Below are 20555 nucleotides of genomic sequence, written 5' to 3'. Positions count from 1 at the left end.
ACGTCTTGAAGCGATTGGGTTGCCGCGTCACGCTTGCTTTCATTACGACTTCCACTCCAAAATTAACTCAATTGCCGACATGACTAAAGTCCCTTAAAATTTGAAACCTCTGCATCTGAACATTTACCAGCTTCCTGCGCCTTGGTCCTTGGCCATGTATATACATGTCCAACATAAGTGTTGAATGCATTTAAATGCAGTAAATTAAATGAAATATGCCATGATCTATTAGTTTTTAATCCAGTACTCATCTATATTGCTCATCAGAGGAGCCGATTCACCGTATTATATCTCTGTGTTGTGGTCTTAATGAGGTCAATAAAAGAATCCACATAATCGAGTGTCCGCATTTGCATTGAGTAGAAGAATATTGAATCATTTGCCTACAGATCAGCGGCGATAACAATACGATTGTTAAATAACAATGTAATACGTGCATATGCATTGGTTCGGCTATGAAACCACACTTGATAATGTCATGGCTTGTATATAATATAGAATATCATGGGGATGTCTAGCGTATGTTGAGTACTCATGTAATTGTCTTTTGGTATTGATATTCTTTTCTCGACGCTAAATTGCGCGTGACGTGGTCGTTTGCGACACGTATTATTTATAAGATTTGATTTAATGTTTTTTTTTCGATGATACTTAGTGTTGAATTTGGACTCAGAAGAACTAATTGGAAATTCGACAGGTTCAGGCTTTTATAATCGTATTTATCTGCGAATAGTATTATAATAGTATTTATCTGCGAATAGTATTATAATAGTATTTATCTGCGAATATATAAAGGACCTGATTTCAGCGTGTGACGCTCCTAGATATTTTTTTAAACGAGGAATTCATTACGTGGTCAGAATTCTTGTTTTTCCTCTGACAATATAAAGAAAATCTGCCAGGTTTTTACAGAATTTTCATCACTAAAAATGTCAGTGTGAAGAAAACAAGCTAAGAATTTCCTACTTATAATGAAACTTGGTCTAAATTCTGTACGGGTAGAAGTGTAATAAAAATCCAATGTTTTTTTAAAGATATATAATTTTAATTCCAGCAATCTCTTGCTTTCCTCTAACAATATCGGTAATGCTAATAATTTTTACTATGAAGAACTTGTTTTATTGTTTCTTGGCCTTGTTGAACTTGCTTAGCATTGTTCACCAATAAATTCTCTTAATCTGATTTTCTTTTATTTTAAGCATCCATGAGTCTGCTAATTATAAAGAGTTATGCGTATCATTGAAACAATTATATCTGTGCTTGTCAAGTACAGCTTCTGCCTACGTATTCTACGATTGCTTCTACCTAAGATTGACGTTGATAAAATAATAACTGCTTCGTAGCTCAAAATTTCTTAAGGATAAGGATTAATAAGGATGTGTCAGGTTAGCAGAGTTGAAGTAGAGACATTTTTTATAAAACCGCTTCAAAATCCATTTGAAACGACACCAATCAATCCCGTATATGTTTTATTTCTTGTAAGCTTCTACAATTTCAGAGCGAGCCAAGTAATATGAGGTGCCAACAGCCTCGCTAATGACAGCTGTAACGTGACCACACTCATTTTTGTATCGTTTGTCAGTACCCTTGATCTCTCGATACCTCATTTCGACGCAGAGTGAACTATATTAGAGTTTGCTCGAGTGATGAAATGACTCGTTTCCTATAGCATGTGTTCCGTTTTATCTCTTTATGCACATTGCACAAGCAAGCTGTTCGTACGAATATCGCATTTCGAGCAATAATAATAGCTGGTAAAAAAAAATCATTATTCGGTTTCAGCGATTTCCATGTCAGTAATATTATGTATGTACTAAAATGTTTACTCTCAAGGTAGTGTTGATCTAATGTCATGGCGGCTCAGTAACATCAATGAGGAGCAACTCTTTGCCGGAACTCAATTAGTCAATTATAATTTCCATAAAATTATTATATCGCGTACAATGTAGAAATACTTTTTCCATTGCAGATGTTAACGTAAGAAAATTATAGTTGTCTATAGGCTAGTGGTTTTGTAATTCAGCTTGGACAAAACTGCTGATAGAGGTACGTCCGAGATGAGCGCGTCGATAGAGAAGAGCAATGAACCCGCGTCCCACGCCCAACAGGAAATATCTATGGAAGTGACTGAACCAAGATAGTTTTACTGCCCATCACTATACATAAAAAATTGGCAATAATATCAGTGAGAGCGGACTAATCCACCAATGTATCTTCGCTACAGTTCAGTGTTACGCTAAAACTCTGCACTATGGCCCTGGGACGATAAATATACGATGTATTAATATATAATTGCCTTTACTTTGATGAGCGCGTACCTCGCTCAAGACGGTCTCAATAACATTCATATAGTTCACTTATTAATATTTTTATCGACTATAAGGGGAAGATCAAACTCTGTTAACAATGCACACATCATTATTACCGTATCATCATGTAATACACAATTTTTACATATTCATCTAAATACTAACTAATTACATGTACACAAGGAGAGCATTTATGAGCATTCTCCGTACAGACTGAAACTATACAGACTGAAACACTGAATTAATGATATAGGATGTAGCCACTATAGACAAGTTTCGTACATTGAATTTCACCAAAACCCGACTACTAGATAATGTACATCTATATAATAACATGTTTAATATATCATCATACAGAAGCAGCACTTTCAATTCAAAGGAGAGACCTCAGCTATCGTGGTATTATAACATCAATGGTAGTGAGCTTAGTTTATTGAAATAGTAATTGTTTTGAGCATCAACCAATACAATATAACCTATTTTGGACTGTAACTCACGAGGGAAAACATTCACAGAATAACATTTTTTTAACTAAAGTAGGATTGAAGACTTTCCAGATGAGAAAATTCTCATGAATTTAGAATTTTGTACGTTTTCAACGAACTAATATATTTTTTTAAATCTTTACTCTATGACTCATTCTTTGTACATTAATTTTGTACATTAGCCGTCTTGCGAACGCGTTGGGGAACCTTAATGCGCATGAGTTCTGACTTTTTGACAATGATTGGATCCCAGAAACAAAATAGCAAGAACTTATTTGGTGTAATTTCTGGCATTTTGAGCTATTTTGTTATGGATTCCATTTTAAATTAATGTTCAGACAATTTCATTCTCAGGGATACGGAAATCGGCTCACTGAGATTCGTTCATTTCTAGCCGAAATATTCATCTGTAACACTGTTCTAATGTATCAGTTCAGGAAAAAATTCTCTCAAAATAGACTGAGAGAGAAATCGAAAATCAAGGAAGATGTTGTTCAACGACGACTTTCAATTTAATGACTCATATTTACCTCCCGAAGAAATTTTTTCTATGGTGTTAACTAAGATGAAAGAAATCGCCGAAGCCTACCTGGGAGGGGCTGTTAAAGACGCAGTAATTACCGTACCTGCTTACTTCAACGACTCTCAACGCCAAGCAACCAAGGCTTGGCGTTGGTAAGGTAAATTATATTATCCATATTTACTTGTTCACAATCATTGATCTGCTTCTCGAAAACTTTTCTCTCTCTGTGAAGCTGAGCGCCTTCGATCCGAACCAATTTATCTGAACGACAGAGTTGTGCAAAACTATTCATATATTAATGTATTTCTTCTGCACTAAGTCGCAGGAAACCTCCATGCTTGACATACTGCAAGCCTATCTAGTGATAAATGAATGAATGAAACAACGAATATATTTCTAAGATATGACCGCAGCAACGAAATGTTTTCACAGTAAAGTATACTCAATTTAATTTGAACATTCTGCCGCTGAGAATGATATCCTTTATTTATATGAGATTCATATACCGGTATTTCAATTAGATCAAAAAGTTTCATAATAAAGGCATGGTTATTTACCACGATATATTTTCTACGAATATTTCTTTTGGTTCATTTTACTTTATTCTAAGTCGATTTTATCGCCATGTTATTGACTTGAATTGTATACTTAGGATTTATACAAAGGATGACTGAACATAAAAAATTTCAAATTTAGGTAACAAATATAATTTCTTTCCACAGTTTTCCAGTTCTTTAAACCCTTTATGACACGCCCATCGTAACGCAATGGGTTCTTGATACCAAATTGCTCTCACGACTGCTCATTTATACAACATACAGAACATAATATCCAACGAGGTGTTAAAACAGAATATGCAGACTAGTAAGTCTAATTATTATTATAATTATTCCATTGTACAATTCGTATCACAATTACAGACAAATTTAACGTTGATTTTTTTACATTGTCGCAATGATTTTTTACATTAACTCGACAAAATATTGAACAAAACTTTATTTAAAAATAATAATTAAAACATTTCACCCGAACACTGCAGACAATACCAAATAAATTCTGAGTATAACGGATTCCTTTTAAGAGACGAAGGCCATTTTATTCTGAAATAAGTCAATACGAATTCCTACGATTTTCAATCTTCAGTCAATTTCCTCTCAAATAACTTGCGTTGAATCACTCGATATCAGCATTAATTACGATCTACAATTAAAAGCACCGTCCGTCGTAGCAATACACGATCGCTTGCATGTCGAGCTACGCGCTCACTGCAGCGCTTACTTGCCCAACCCCTCTGAGAGTCTACTCCCGCGACACGAAATATGTCAAAAGCAAACAATGATATAACTAAATAACTTTGTTTAAGCCTATCATACCCTGACTATTTCTAGCCTGAAACTCTCCTGGAAGCACACAAGCGCAGTACCTATAAGTTAATTCGCCTCATCTTGATAACCTAATTCGACGGTAACGTATGGAATTGTTAATGCCTCGATTTGCTAGAGAGTGAAACTATACAAAACTTAGCGACTAGTTCTCAATTAATAGATATTATGACACTGCCTTTCAATACAACTAATAGTGGGATATTATTTTTGTAATATTTTCTTGCATCATTTTCATTATTAAAAATCATCTCATTGGATAATTCCTAATTAATTTCAAGCAAGGTTCCATAAAATAAGATATGAATGAATGAGAATTTCTCTTCATCGTATTCTACAGCTCAACCCTAATTACATTTAGTTAAACACGGTGACACCCCCGTTCACTCGACGCTTTCATATCTTAAAAGCTAACATCTTCTTAAAAGCCAACATCTACTGAAATGATTTAGCCATGTTATTATTTATTACATTAAATATACAACTCTCCTAAGTATCACAAGCATGAACCGTTGAACTAAAAAACACATCTTGAAGCAATCGTGAATTCGTTTGGACTTCAGAAAGATATGAAGCATTGTTCAACTTTCCTACAGACGGTTCCGATATTTAGGCTCCGTTCAACTTTCTGCTGCTCCCGAAATCGGTGAATTTAATGTTCTACAAAGTTTTTTCTAGTGTCGCGAACCTTATTAGTCGCGAACCTTAACAGAACGGTTGAAATGTCAAAAGCAGACTCAAGCATATAATCTACGTGAATCACCAGCCTACTTATTTGGTTAATTGCTAAATTATTATTTATTTTAGGAACTAAGAAGCTAAAGTAAAACGTTTCTTACAGTTAAAACAATGTTCAAAGAAAACAGACGAGTCTGCAAAGAGGTCTTTGCAAAACGAGCATCGTAGAGGCTCTTCGTCGTCGTGAAATGCTATGTGCTTTTTGAACATATCAACAACACGGAAAGTTATTTTGCAGATAGAACATTCAAGAGCGTCAGAAGTGGATTTTTCTTGAAGTGACGCATCTACGTCTAGTCGCAAGTCTTCTGTTGGCTCCGACTTGATCGCGTATTCTGAGAGTTTTGCCCGATGGTCGAACTCTCCATTTTTCACCATGTCACTGGCCTGAGGTTCCTCTTCAATATTTTCGAGGCGTCTATTAGCGAATGCTAGATGATCGCTTCGTCTTATTTTTTTGGGCGGCGAGCAGGTGTCAGGAGGCGTCAAGGAAGTGGCCGCCACATCTGGAGGGCTTTCTGACAAACGACGCCTCATGATCTGTTGAGGTGGCGTGTGATCTTTGGTAAGATCTAGTGGAGTAGGCGAACTACTTCTCAGCGTCTGGGAAGTTACAAAGTTTTCTGGGACTACGGTCTCGTCTTTTTGAGGTTGGAATGGTGCTAAATGCACGAGTGGTGACATGGCATGCAGCCCTGACTCGGCAAACCGAGCAGCCAGCAACCGTGTGAAGATAGTCGTACTAGCGTCTGATTGAAGTTCATGCCTTGGAGGAGCTCGAGTAGGAGTGCCAGCTTCCTGAACCAGAGAATTGCGAGGAAGGAGGTGTGCTAAAAGGATATGTTGTTGCAGTAGTTCTTCTGAAGGCAAAGACTGGGGGCAATATTGGCATTTAATGGTGCCTGAGAGAGCCTGTGATTTTGCCAGGGTTTCCAGCAAGCGACGATGGTTCGTGATTGCAGGAGACTGGGGGGAGTTAAGATACGATGGCTGATTCACCAACGGAGGAGATTGCGTATTGAACAGAGGACTATTATGATGAAAAATACGCGTGTCTATCCCACAATAAGGATTAAATGGGGGCATGGGAGCTGGCTCTGAATTGTTATGAGGTAACGGGCTGTGACAGTAGGAAAGTGCAGACGATAGTACTGTGGCTTGGCTCGAAGTTCGGCTTCCCGACGAAACACCTTCATTGTCTTTAGGTGTTGACTGCATCGATATTTTTGCAGTGTAATGCGCTGGCATGATGATATTACCTTCGGCGTCTCTTTTAACTTTAGGGCCTCTCCTAGTTCCATAAACGTCGACAATAGGAAAAGGATTAATTGTGCCATCAGGATTTATCACTGGCAACGCGTTGTGACGGTATTTTCTACAGTGGCATTTCAATGCATGCATATACTTAGCTTCGTAATTGCAGTCCTTGCATCTATAGGAGTAAAAATTACTATGAGATTTCATGTGGGAGTTTAACATGGATTTATTTACACACGAATATTCACATTTCTGGCACTTGAAGGGTTTATTTCCTGTGTGATTCTTCATGTGATAATCCAGATGATGTTTATACTGAGTTACAAACGGGCAATATTCACAATTCAGAATCTTATCTGGACTGATGTGCTCTCGTCGATGTTCATAGAACTCTTCATCGTTCGCGGCTTCTTTTTGGCAAACTTTACACGTAAGCTTCTTCGATTTGGTTTTGGGTTTGGTTGACGACGATGAGCTAGTAGGAGCACATGTCTGGCGATGCTCTTCTAATTGAGATGCTGATTCTGCCTGATATTTACAATCGCGACACACATTGTGCGTGGACTGGATATGTTTCATGTGAATTTCTTTATCTTCTGTAACGAAGTCACACTGAAGACAGTAAAGCCTCATATCTCTGGAATTCTCTTCTGCTGAGTATCTATTTGCAGCAGCATCCGCACGTTCATCCGCAAACGAATTTCTGTCTGAGAATGTGCTGGAATCATTTGAATTTTCGTTCAAATCGGCTTCCGGAGACACTGGAGCCGAATTCAGGCTTCGAGATTCTTCTGGCGGGTTGAAAAGTTCCTGCTGCTTCTTAACTTGGATACTTCCTTGAACGTCGTAGTTTGCTTGTACCATCTCTGATGGAGTACGGCGAAACTCCGCCAAGGTATCATCGTTACTTTTTGGTGAATTATTAATAGCAAATGAAACATTTGAGGCCACACTCGTACAATTTTGTTCTTCTGGCTCAAGTTTGACTTTTTCTACCGATGAACTTGGAGGCGTTTGAGACGTCGACAATTTTGGTGATAGTTGCATCGTCTGCATCGTCGCGGCATACGGGAGAGAATTGTCTGTAGCTGGAGGTTTTGAACTCAAGATGGAAGAAATTCCCTTTATTGAGTCAGATTGACGAGTTGGGGGTGAAGAAGGCGCTTCTAACAAAGTTGATGCTTGACCATGTAATGAATTAGTAGGTTGACTTTGAAATAAAGAATTATGACCTTCGGAAGGCACACTGGGAACCAACTTAATGGGACGATGATCATTTAAGAGAAACGTTGATCGTGGTCCTGGAGAAGGTTGTTGAGCAGGACTTGTTCTGGAAGAAGCTCCTGCTTGAGAATGGTTGGCAAACGAAAATATACCTTGTGGAAGGGGTTGTACTCCTGTCACAGTGGACTCGGAACTGTAACATCTAAAATAAGGGTTACGATCGACTGGCGAAGAAAGCCCGTGCAGTGGTTTGCCCAATGTTTCGTGATAGTTTTGAAATATATCTTTCGAATCAATCAAGTCCTTCGGCAAAGGCGTGTTAGACGACAACTCCAATAAAGTCGGTGCTCTCTTCGGAGACGATTCTTGCGAAGGGGAAGAGTTACTTTGCCTTCTGAGATTGTCGCTGCCAGGGATGGAAACAGGTCCAGTGCCTTGAAACATCTGACCTAAAATATCTTCGATCCTTTCTTTTGGCGCCGGCGGCAACTGCGCTGGGGGAAATGGTATTCCAGGAGCATTACTGTATACTGAATTAAATCTCCCCGAAAGATTCTGCATTAAATTCAGGTGAGCATATATGTGATCAACATTGGGTCGTTTGTCAAGCCGTTGATTGAGAAGCATATTGTGAGACATCATCGAGTTGAGAACCGCATTAGAATTGTGTAGAGCCAGAGTATGGATATCAGTTGGAGAAGTGGGAGCTCGGGCTGCAGCGGCCACTCGCGCTTGAGTTGCCACTGGACCTAATTCTGCACTTCCATATTCCGAAGACATTATCAGCGATTTTCGATCCCGGAATTCTCAGTTAATTCTAGTCAAGCTTTTTTAGGAAGCAAATTCTTCCTGTAGTTTTGAATTTTCATTCGTTTCAGTTTTTCATCTCAGGGATTCTTGTGTGGATGCGTCCAGTTAACCGTGGTGAAGTCCTGGTGCGTTGCTGCCGGTAGCTTTTGATGTCGCCTGAGGAAGAAAGAAAAAAAAATTGTCAGAAAGTTTGTGAGACCGTTACATGTGAAACAAGAGAATGTTCTATGGGCAAAAGAACTTTTATAAGCCTAATTTGCTCATTTTGTCCATTTAATACTCTAATTTACACAAAAAATCGACTTGGTAATATCGTAATGTCATTTACTCTCAGTAATTTTGCATGCTACGTGCATGTACGAACTTCACAAGGTTCGGTAAAATTAAGAAATAACTGACAATCAAAAATTATTCGAAATTCTATGGGTGATATGCTAGTTTTATAAATTCCAGTAAGTAAGTTCCCCTTATAGATGCCGTTTACGCAGCGCAGTTATTTCTTTTTTTACCCAACCTCCCCTCTCTCCAAACCTTCCCTCGCATCTTTCTCTTGGCCACCCCAGGGATTGACGAGCGAGGGCTCTGCCTCCGTAATAATTCCCTCAGTAAAATGGCAGCCGAGGGGAGACAGAAATATGATAGGAAATGCGCCTCTTGTCCTAGTCATGTGTTTCCGTTCAAACTTACGCTGTAATTGGAGCGAAACTTGTGTAGGCAGGCGTGAATTTCTTGTTCGTATGAAGATCGATTGACTGTAAACTTCATTTGTATTGAATTCATCCGATATGAAATTCAATAACGCTAAAGTAGCGCGCAAAAAAGTCTGCGTTCATGCGCTTAAAACTACAATTGCGTCCGATGAGAGAAAGGAAAAAAACTTTAATAAGAAGCATGACGACTGCTGCTCGAATCCGAAAGGTTTTCAGTAACTTCTGAGGACTTTCTCACCCTTTAAATTTGTATGATATATATGAATGCTATTGCTCTGCTTTTCCTATACATTTGGTGAATATTTGAAGCATTTGGACGAAGTCTTGAGCACATATACCGGACGTAGAGTATGCGCTTCATTAGCAAGATCACTTATAAGAGTGAAGTTAGCGGGCCGGAAAGAGCGGGACTTATAGAGACCTTAATTACACACTGCACTCGAACTTCTCTTAATTGATTGATTGTCAAGGCGCTGTTCGCTCATGACGCTCCCACTGCTAATTCTCGCCCACTTGACAGCTTTCTATTAACAGTATTGATGGTATAATAATTGTCAGGTCGGCACTCAACTGCGTGAAAGTTTCAGTGAGGGAATACCATACAGCTTTTAAATTCAAAACTTGCCCACGCTTGGACGTGCCTTTTCATCTGTTATCGTCCAGTAAGCATTGAATATAAACTTATTTATGTTTTAAACACAGCATTCGTAATGTGCGTATTTATAAAAAGAAGCACAAGAAAATTGTGACTCTTAATCAAATTAAGAAAGCACGAGATTGAATAGTAATTTGTTACATTACATTATTTAGAATAGCATTGGGTGTTACATTGATGGCGCTTTATTTGAATTATTGCCGACTAATTATCGCAAATTAACTAGAGAGATTATCGCCTGGTATAGTGCACCTGTTCATTCAAGATATTATTTCTTGAAAAAATTGTCTGCTTCAACAAATCGAACTATCTGGATGGCCAAGGTTTCCTTCTCGCTTTGAAGATATTATAAAAGACAGTAATTGACTACAAAAATCTACGAGGATATTCCGCTCATTATTAGAAGGTCATACCGGTACATGGAATACTTTAATTAAATTACTCTATTCGAAGTGGTTCGAAAATGCTGGGATAGTGATGAAAAAGATTAAATTATTTCATGAAGTGAGTTATATACAAGAGAACTAGAACTATAATGCAGTAATTTATACACAGGACTACCAGAACTCAAATACATTAAGTAATTCACACCAGAACTTGAACTATAATGCAGTAAGTTATTCATAGGACTACCAGAACTCAAATACATTAAGTAATTTACACCAGAACTTGAACTATAATGCAGTAAGTTATTCATCCGCAGCAACAGCCAAGCCAGCCGCAGCAATAGCAGTAAAGCCAACCGCAGCAACAGCCAAGCCAGCCGCAGCAATGGCAGTAAAGCCAGCCGCAGCAATAGCAGTAAAGCCAGCCGCAGCAACAGCCAAGCCAGCCGCAGCAATGGCAGTAAAGCCAGCCGCAGCAACAGCCAAGCAAACAACACTATACGGTGCAAACGTTCGCAGCCTGACTTGTAACATGTCTATTTTGACGATGCGCAGAAATGGATGACGATATCAGCAGCTGAGGCAAGAATATCATATTGAAGTATATAATATTATCAGCTATACTGCGAGCATCTAAAGCCCCTACTCGGCATATATAGGCAGAAAATATTTCTGCCCACAGATAACGGTATAGCGATGCTAGCCGTATTAGTGCATATATTCATATGCAATATTAGTGGCATAAAAGGCAGCAAGAGTAATACCAGCAGTAATGGAAAGTCGTGTAGCAGCAGTATTGTCAGTGGCAGCAGTATTGTCAGTGGCAGCAGTATGGTCAGTGGCAGCAGTATAGTCAGTTGCAGCACTATCGTCAGTAAATCAGCAACATACGTTGCTGTTTCAAGCTGGTAATGCCAGAATAAAAAACTAATTTTGGTGATATATATAAATATGCACTTCTCACAGATTAGGTAGGGCAGAATTTATTAATTATGCTAATTAATTCAAATATTCCAAATGTCTCAATGGACGTGGACATTGTAACGTCTTTTATTTTACTCAAAATTTAAAGGTTGAGGCAAAGGTTACAGCTCAGTTTATAGGACGTGAACAGGTTATGTTAGTACTTGTAAGGCATTATTTTACGAGTTTGTACACCAGTAATGTATTCACAGTTTCGTCATATAAGTTTTTTGTACTTTTGATTCTGCAAAAAATTATTAGATTAGTGTTAAGGCTGCATGCTTTTGTTCCTGCGTCCGAAAGCACTTTATCGAGCCTGTCATAAAAAGTCACCATCTCAAAAATTCTAACCTGGACTGGAATAATTTTATTTGCGCTAAAATTGTGTGCAATGAAGTTGCAACGAAAACGGAAAGCCAGAAATCAATAAATGTTCGGACGGTATATATGAGGCGTACGGATGGCGAGACGCAGTGTAGACGGTCATGGAGGTAGAGAGATGTAATCTGTAGGGTTTTTGGTTCTATTGATTTGGTGCGTGGTAGGGGCTTGCGATGGCAATGGTAGAAATGGACACAATTGCTCAAAGGAAACCCAGATAATGGCGAGGGTCTTGATAACGTTCTCTTCAAGACATTCCTTCCCATAATATTGGTCTCGAAGAATCAAATGGACTGTGAAGTATTTCGGCAAGCGTTCACTGGCAAAACATCACGAAAAATGACGTATTTTAACCTATTTAGCAGCTCATGATGGTGAAGAAGGAAATGCCGATGTCAGCTGTGATTGATCGAACGTTTCAGTGAGGAATGAATGAAGTACAAAAATGTTATATTCTACATCAAAAGTATTGGCTAAAAGTCGCAATGGAAATAATATTCCATTTAGTTTACACCTCGGAAAAGAAACTTCAAATTAAATAAAAACGTTTTTAACATTGCAAAATTATTTCCGGTTTCTGCTAATTCAACTTTTATCCTTATCAATTTCGTACTTAAAAAAGTGTTTTCAAATGAAATTGGTAAGGATGGAAGTTGGTCACTAAGCGCGTGGTAGTGGCACATTTAAGCAGATTATAAGGGCAAATTAAGCGCTCTTAATTCAAAAAGAAGCTCACCGCAGCCGGCACTTTAAGGAAGCAGATGCACGACGAAAAATAACAGGACCGTCTTGGACAGACAGCACACCACACCTGCTCGACTGTGACGCCTACGTATACTGTATACAGTGCGGTGTATGCAGCGTAGCTTGCTTATACGCTTCTGAGAACAAAATGTTCTTTACACTGCTCGACTGTGACGCCTATACGTATACTGTATACAGTGCGGTGTATGCAGCGTAGCTTGCTTTTAGCTTATGAGAACAAAACGTTCTTTACACTAGCTAGAAAACTAGAGTTTTCTACAGTATACTTAACTTGCGTTCTGAATGTGGTTTAATTAAGACGTCAATTCTATATTAATATGTTTAGTTCTACATTAAGTTCTACATTGTTTAGTTTAAGTTCTACAATTAATATATTTAAAATAATTCATTTCAATAAGATTCCGGAAACAGCTGCAATTTCAATGCAAAAGCATCTGAAGATCAACAATAAGAACAATGAGGTCGTCTAAAGGAAATTTTACCAATAATTTCAAGCATGGTCGAAGTTTCAGCTCTTTCTCATTCAAATCTCAGCCACACATCGTGTCCATCCTTGGTACATTCATAGGGAAGACAGGACAAAACGCAACAACCAAAATGTTGCACGCGTCCTACCGGAGAACGTGCTACATCTTTTTTGATCCGAGTGGCTCAATTAAGCTTCAACTTCCAGCACACTTTATTTTTCACAACATGCAACTTTGATTGTTGTGATCTCGCTATATAATACTAGCACACGCATCAATTGTAGCTTCCCGCTCTGCAGAGGGTATATATATGTATCACTTCACCAAGGAACGGTATATACTGTACATCACTTCACCAAGTAAAGTTTTCTCATTAAGTGGGATAAGGAAACTATAGACGTCTACCTCCCGGCGCCGCACCGCGAAAATTGAACACCAGCCAGAATTAGACTAGAGTGCTAGGCTATTGATATTTTTTACTGTATATTCTTCAGCGGGGTCACGTGGAAGTCCGGTGTGGCGGACGATCGTCTGCGCTTCAGTAACATTAAAGGCCTAAATACACAGTTTATAACTTATAGGACTTAAACAGGCAATCGACGACACATTAAAATCATCAAAGTCCCATATTAAATATTTCGTACGAGATGGCTCGATAATACAAATATGTGCGACTCCAGGGTCAAACGAATTCGTACGTAAAACGAAATGGCTCGATAATATATATATACGTGACTCTAGGGTCAAACGAAGGAATTTTCAGCACCGAAATGAGCCGTCAGCGGCAGCTGCTCCAAGCCTACCGCAGACTACGAGTCGGTGATCCGTGCGGGCTAAAAAAGGCCCTCGACCCCACGCAGTTATATATATGTTGTGACCCTGCTTGACCGAGCCAGCAGCTGTTGTGCTTAGGCCTATACGCCTACAGGAAGATCAATGCTGCCTCGACAATCTAAAGGAAATAACAAGAACTCAAGACCCGATAAAAATATCACGGCTTTCAACAATTGATTTCTGGAGACGGGTGTGCTTGTCTCATCATTTAGGCTGTTTATGGTTTTATTGTGTATTTGTTGAACTGCTGAGGGTATTCTACTCATACACGAGTTAAATGACTGGAACTATTAGCGTGTTAAATATATTAAAATGTGCTATTCATAAATAATTTATAAGCCAGGAAAAAATTTGGGGCTTTTTGCTTCTCGTCGGCAGCATGGGGCTGATATACACTGTACATTTAAATAATCATTGAATTCTAACTAATTCCAATTAAAAGATACATCTTTAATTCTTGATCGATGCTGGAATAAAAAATTGTAGGTTGGATGCACCTTCACGAGTTTTTAATATAGACATGAACATTAGACGATGTTAAAACTGAGACAATAATTTAGATGATTTCTGTGCCAATTCGACTATAATAAATCTTGTTGATTGCCTTCCTCTTGAAAATCCACCAAGAAGTTATGAGATCATTTAAAATCGGAATAGAAGTAATAAAATCTCATTATTTTAGTACCGTACAAATTGATACAAATGACGTAGATTTTAAGTTCCAGCAAATGTAACTGCCTATAAACATGCCGGTGATGCTGTGGCATCGTCATGATGAGTCGTCATGAGGTCAACCAAGTTTAATGACTTGACGCGACCGTTTTATTACAGCAAACAAATTAAGAGTGATGATCGAATCTCAGAGAGGAGTGTCGCTTACCATTATGTTAAGTTATCCTGTCGTTCCATGTCTTGTTTAAATTTCATAATGTGTGAAAAATTTAAAGCAAGGATACGAAAGACTACAAATAAATTAATAAAATTTTAACGATATTTATACTTTTATATTTTTATCATCTCGCCAATTCTGATGTATTTATTCTTATATGCGGTTGACTGAAATGCAGTACAATTTACATTGGTGTTGATAAGAAAGGTTATCTGAATATAAGTATGGAATTTGCGCAAATCGTATTTCCTGCGAAACATCCACGGAAAATTATTAGCCCAACGATCCATTTTTACGCCGTTGTATTGCGAGACGAAGGTCGCACTTAGATTACGATGAAAACAAATTTATCAGACATCCCTGGATTTTTAAACTCGTCACAATCTGAGCAGTTTGGCAGAATTTAAAGGCCGCTCCTGAGCAGCAGCGGGGTGCATATATGGGGAGCGTAGCACGAGCTCTCACATGAGTTAGGTACTGAGCCATGTTCCGTTAATGCCTATGAAAATGAGGTAGGAAATAGTTCACGTCTCGCTGCAGATCGTTGAAAGGCAGCCATAAGAACTCGGTCCATTGAAAGATGCAAAGCTGCGTTCCAGAGCCATACAAAGCAGCTCGCGGGGGTGAGAAACCCATGGCATTTTCTTTGTATGGCGCCGGCCTGTGCATCTGACTTGGCTGCGCCAAAACGGCCAATGGCGCACAACCAACACACACCTTTTCAATGAAATTCGAAAAAAAGAATAATCCTCACAAAGGTAGGCTTCTTTCACAACTCCGTTCTTTGCTTTACATTCATTTCGTATGCTGAAAAGAGGATGCATTACTCCAGCATCCTTCCACGGGTTTATTCTTTCAATTTGTTGCTTGACAAATAATTTCTCCTAAAAAAACATCCAGCTTGACAAAAATATTGCTTTACGAAATTTTTCTCTCCATCTTCTTAGTGACGTACACTCGTACTCGGATAAAAATTCGTTTAATTTCGACTCTTCATCTATGAAATTCTTCTATAAAATGAACGACCGAGAACAGCAGCAAAATAAAATGGTGATTGACCCCAAGAAAAGATCAGTAAGTCTTCCTCCCGCCGACGTAACGCAGGAAAAAAAAAACGTGATGGGGCCCAGCGATCCCCCAGGACGCTGGATATATTGAAGCGACACAGAAAAGATGGAAGAGGAGCGGCACATGGCGAGGACGAGAGACAGGGAGGGGCGAGTGTTTCTTTATTCGCTCGACAGTGTAGGGGAGCGACCCTTTTTAGCTCATTTCCATGTTTTCTGCTCGCCTCTGAAAGCAGCACGCGCGCTCGAGGGCTTTTTCTCAATGCATTTCTATTTTTGTGAGAACTTTGGGTTTTTGGCGGCTGCTGTGCGCGTGCTGGAGGTTGGGCTGGAGCTTTGTTGATGATCGCTGCTGCTGTGACGCTACTGTCCTACTTTTATTATGAATGGCTCGTATTTTATTCAATGCATTCGCTCGGCATATTTAGATGATCTCATTTTCCACTTGAAATAAAAATACGACGAGTTTGTTTCAATTCGAGCTTCGTTATTACTCTTATGACTGCGAAACACTGCAATTATTTGTTACAAATTACATGTTAAAACTTACACATTTTTGGCTGATTAGACCAATACATGAATAGGCTTCGAATTACGAATTCGAATTTCAGGCATCGATGAAATCACTGAAGAACAATTCAGCGGTTATAAATTAATTAGTTTGTATTAAACTGTGTGGATTCCACCAATAAAACAATTATTATTATGACCCGTCTTATGTAATTGCTCATTCAATAATTTTTAATGCTAATTCTAAACAATTTATGATGCAATACATTGCTCACGATGAATCACTGATGAAGTTAATAACCAACGTCATCAATTCAAAAGCTTGTGCGATTTGGCTGAAAGAATTTCGGAAATTCAGTTAACGTCCGAATGCTCTAAAAAAAACAGTGAAATTTTCATACTGCGAATTAATGTTTACGGCAGGAAATAGAACAGGCATAATATATACGAGAAATATTCTGTGGAGGGACTTTTTGACATCCCCTATACGGCCCCTCACCCTGCCTTCTCCCCATAGGTTTTATGAGCACGTGCTCAGACCCCTGAACGCACCCCCATTTCTTTCCCTAGCTCCCCCCCCCTCTCCCTGCACCTCAACTCCCCACGATTGCCCTTCAAAACACAGCAACGGAAGTCATCAAAATATCCTACTTTCTTCAGCTGCCCAAGTTTTACCTTATTTTTCTCTTTTAAAAGTTACTGAACGGAAGTAATTAAATATCCACCATGAATGTGCTAATCATTTTTCTAAGCAATTTTTACATAATTCGATAAATTATTTGACCAAGCGGAACCAAAATTTTAGAGCTTCTTTCTCTCCTTATTTAAAATAAGCAGGAAGCACCGACAAATAAGAATCTGTATCCTCAAAATTTTATTTTCAATAATTAGACGCTGGCATTAATATCGAAAAGTATACGAAGTGTGAAGTACTTCATCGGTCAGTTTTAAAGTGTAGAACTATCAATGACATCTCAAACTGCGAGATGACCTCCCTCATCTTAAGTGAACAAACGGCTTGTAGAGAAACTATTGGCATTTGTTAATGTAAATAATCAGATAATAAATTGGTGACTAGACCGGTGTTTTAAAGTTACATTGATATGCGTGGCGTAGATCTCTACATTGCGTTCAAGGTATAACGCGCACATAAATTGAATATCTCGCAACATTAAAGTGACGATAATAGGGACTAACTATCCTAATTCACGACATATTCTTATCAACAGTAACTAAAAATTTATATTGGTGTTAATTGAATCAGAATAAGAGAATTCAGCTATCGTATGGCACATAATATTGCTACAAGAAAGTTTCAGTTGAGCGAAATATCTTCACATGAGCGGATTATCCTTCAAGGGCAAGAGCTAATAACGTCGTGCACAAATTGCGCAGGTTATATATATATCTTCTTTCAACACGATCTCGATTTGCGCGGGACCGCCATTTTCAGCTCATTGATCGTCCATTTTTAACGCTAAAAAAATGAGCCAACATTATTTGCGAACATTCAAATTACTAAAATCAGTGCGACTGAATTGAAAGTGGTTTAGACTATCACTATTTACTCATATTAATTGTCTCATAAAAATTATTCCCGCTACTTGAAGCCGTGTTTGATAATAGTCCTAGTTATTTCTAATCCTAATAGGCCTCTAAGTGTTTAAAACTGAAAATATTGCCACCAAGATATGGAACAAAAGGCATGAAGTGTCTTGAAGTAATATAGTCACAGCTGTACCTGCATTTTCGAAATCATGAATCATACTGAAAAATTGAATTCAATTTTGCGTGAAGCGAAGGTTTATTTTACTCATATACGGCGATTGGGCACTTTGTTTATCCAATATTTATAATACTGCACTTATTGAATTGTGTAACCGTAGTTTATACTGCCTTTTAATCTTGATTAAACGCTTTGCGTAAGATAAACGATCTTTATAACGTGGTGCGGTCCACGTCACAGTTAATCAGTGTTTGCTGCCGGCTTACTGATAAATTTCGCCACTGATAAATAGCGCATCTAATGTTTTGATAAAAACCGTCATAACTGACAATTAATAACTGATTTTGTATTTTACCGATTTCCTCTAATTTTGACGATTTTTAAACTTTCAATTCCTAGATATCATTGTAAATGAAACGCATTACCATGTAAACATTCACATCAGGGCTTCGATATTTATATATACCTTGGTAACTAATGATATTTGGACCCAGAATTAACAGTTTGTTTCCGTATGACTGCATGCAGTTCTCTTGACATTTTTTTAACTAACCGGCCTAAAACTGTGGATCCTCAGCCCACTACTCTTTAACCAGACGTGCTTAAAAATTTCCAATCACTTTCGTTCTATAAAAACACGTATTTACAGCTCTTCTTCATGCCAATCCTAATCCTAATGACAAACCGCTGGCTGTTGACATCTCAGCGTTACCAGAGAAAACATAATCCAAATAGCTCTCGAAATTCGGACGACTTGTTCAAAAAACCTCAAGTGTTTTAAGCCCTAAGCGCGCCTTCGCTAACAAGAAAAGACTTTTTTCAAGCTGTTCCGGCACCTCTTAAGGCGAAAAACAAAGTAATTTTTAATTAGTCTGCCACCTTAACCCTTGATGTTGACCACGCGAGGCACTCAAGCTATGCCGGTTGGGCGGGTGAGAGATGAAATGTAACCAGGCTACGCCTTTGCCATTGTCGATAAACATTAATAGTTATGGCAATTTAAATGTAGCAACAAGGAGACAGTGCCGCGCGTAAGCTTGCTTCAAATTCTGTTTCCATAAACATTTCCTGTTAATAACGGTGAAAGATGTTAAAAGCAAATGCATGCGAAAAGAATAATGAAATGAATATATGAATATTTGGACCATGCAATTTAAAATGCAATCCGTACAATTTAAAAACACGATAAAAAACTGAATTGAAACAATTCAATGCATGGACATTGAACATGCGTGCCTTAAGCTAGAAAACTCAACTCACTTTCATTTGGTAGAAAATTGTTTCTGTGGATGAACTCTTGGCGAAAACATGAAGGCGGATTTGAAGACCTCACATGTCACCAGTTCTTGTGCACTTATTTTACTCTCGCTAAAATGAATCAATCAAAGATTTTCGATTAGTCGAGAGTTTCCATTAACAAAATTCTCTTACAAGTCACCAACTAAACATGGAAACAAAAGTTGTCCCGATGATCTGGAGTGTTTGGCCGGTAATTAGCCACCAAAACTGATCTCATTACAGAGACATGCTGACATTGTTTATAGTTTTTTTTCTCGCGTACTAAAAAATTGGGTATTAGGAAGGCGATCTGTACGTAAGCTCGTTTGAGGGACGACCTTGAAACAGATGCAGCACGCTCGTCACTGGAACTTAGCGGCACCGTGGGCCAAGTAGCTCAAGAGGCTGTATGCGTGGGTGTAGCGCGTACACGACTGAACTCTTCATGAGATCCAGCGATCTCAAGACTCGTAGGTAGGCCTATGTCGGAGAGGCGGTACCACCACACAACAGCCTCCACAAAAAATGGGCGGAGTCTTTTGTACTGACCCTGCAGAATTAGTTCCTCTCAAAAGATAAACCTATTGCAGAAACTCAACTAGTTTATGCCGAGCTTTCCATGCTCTGATAATATTGCTATGAACCACATTCTTGAAACCAATTCAATTTGTTTCCAGAGTTTTGACCATTTGAATTCTTTTCTTCGAATAATTATTTGTTTCACTCGAGCAGGCAAACAAAGATAACGGGTCATATTATTTAGTATATAAGAAATTGGCATAACTTAATAAATTAGTAGAATGAACTCAAGATTTTTTAGCATCAGGTTGTAGTAAAACTGAAAATAAGGAATATGTAGCAACGCTTTCATTCCATAAATTGGATTATAAATCAATATTAAAACTGTTACGTCGCTGTATAGACCTCACCTTCCCTCCGTTATCGTTTACGTTAATTTTTTTTTTTTTTTATTTTTTTTTAATCGTCTTCCATGCATTCTTCCTTGTTTGCATTCGCCACATTCATCCAAGCCCGTGTTTCAATATGGATTTAAACCATGCCACTTTATTTTGTATTAGAATTCGGCTTATTTTGCATTTTGAGGTTATTATTTGAGGATGAAGAGCGTCCACGCGCATTATAGTTCCTTATTTTCGTTGCAAAAGCTTTCGAAAGAATAAAGTTATCTTCCGCAC

General features: G+C 38.4%; 1 protein-coding gene across 3 annotated transcripts; it reads right to left on the bottom strand.

The window, feature by feature from the left end:
• Positions 1 to 5001: 5001 nt before the first annotated feature.
• Positions 5002 to 19788, bottom strand: LOC108670387. Of its 3 annotated transcripts, none has more exons than XM_018157857.2 (2): positions 19342 to 19788; positions 5002 to 8884 (listed from the first exon to the last, which is right to left on the bottom strand). In XM_018157857.2, exon 2 carries the CDS (start codon positions 8696 to 8698, stop codon positions 5510 to 5512), a length of 3189 nt encoding a protein of 1062 aa, XP_018013346.1. In that variant the 5' UTR covers positions 8699 to 8884; positions 19342 to 19788; the 3' UTR covers positions 5002 to 5509. The 3 variants fall into 3 exon arrangements, with proteins under 3 accessions (XP_018013346.1, XP_047737822.1, XP_047737823.1); XM_047881866.1 differs by lacking the exon at positions 19342 to 19788 and adding an exon at positions 12560 to 12578; XM_047881867.1 differs by lacking the exon at positions 19342 to 19788 and adding an exon at positions 9416 to 9450.
• Positions 19789 to 20555: the final 767 nt, after the last annotated feature.

Source organism: Hyalella azteca, unplaced genomic scaffold (genome assembly GCF_000764305.2).
Source record: "Hyalella azteca isolate HAZT.00-mixed unplaced genomic scaffold, Hazt_2.0.2 contig9014, whole genome shotgun sequence".
Taxonomy (NCBI): domain Eukaryota; kingdom Metazoa; phylum Arthropoda; class Malacostraca; order Amphipoda; family Hyalellidae; genus Hyalella; species Hyalella azteca.
Note: the sequence above shows the minus strand (reverse complement) of the source record. Positions and strands in the feature narration are given on the sequence as shown.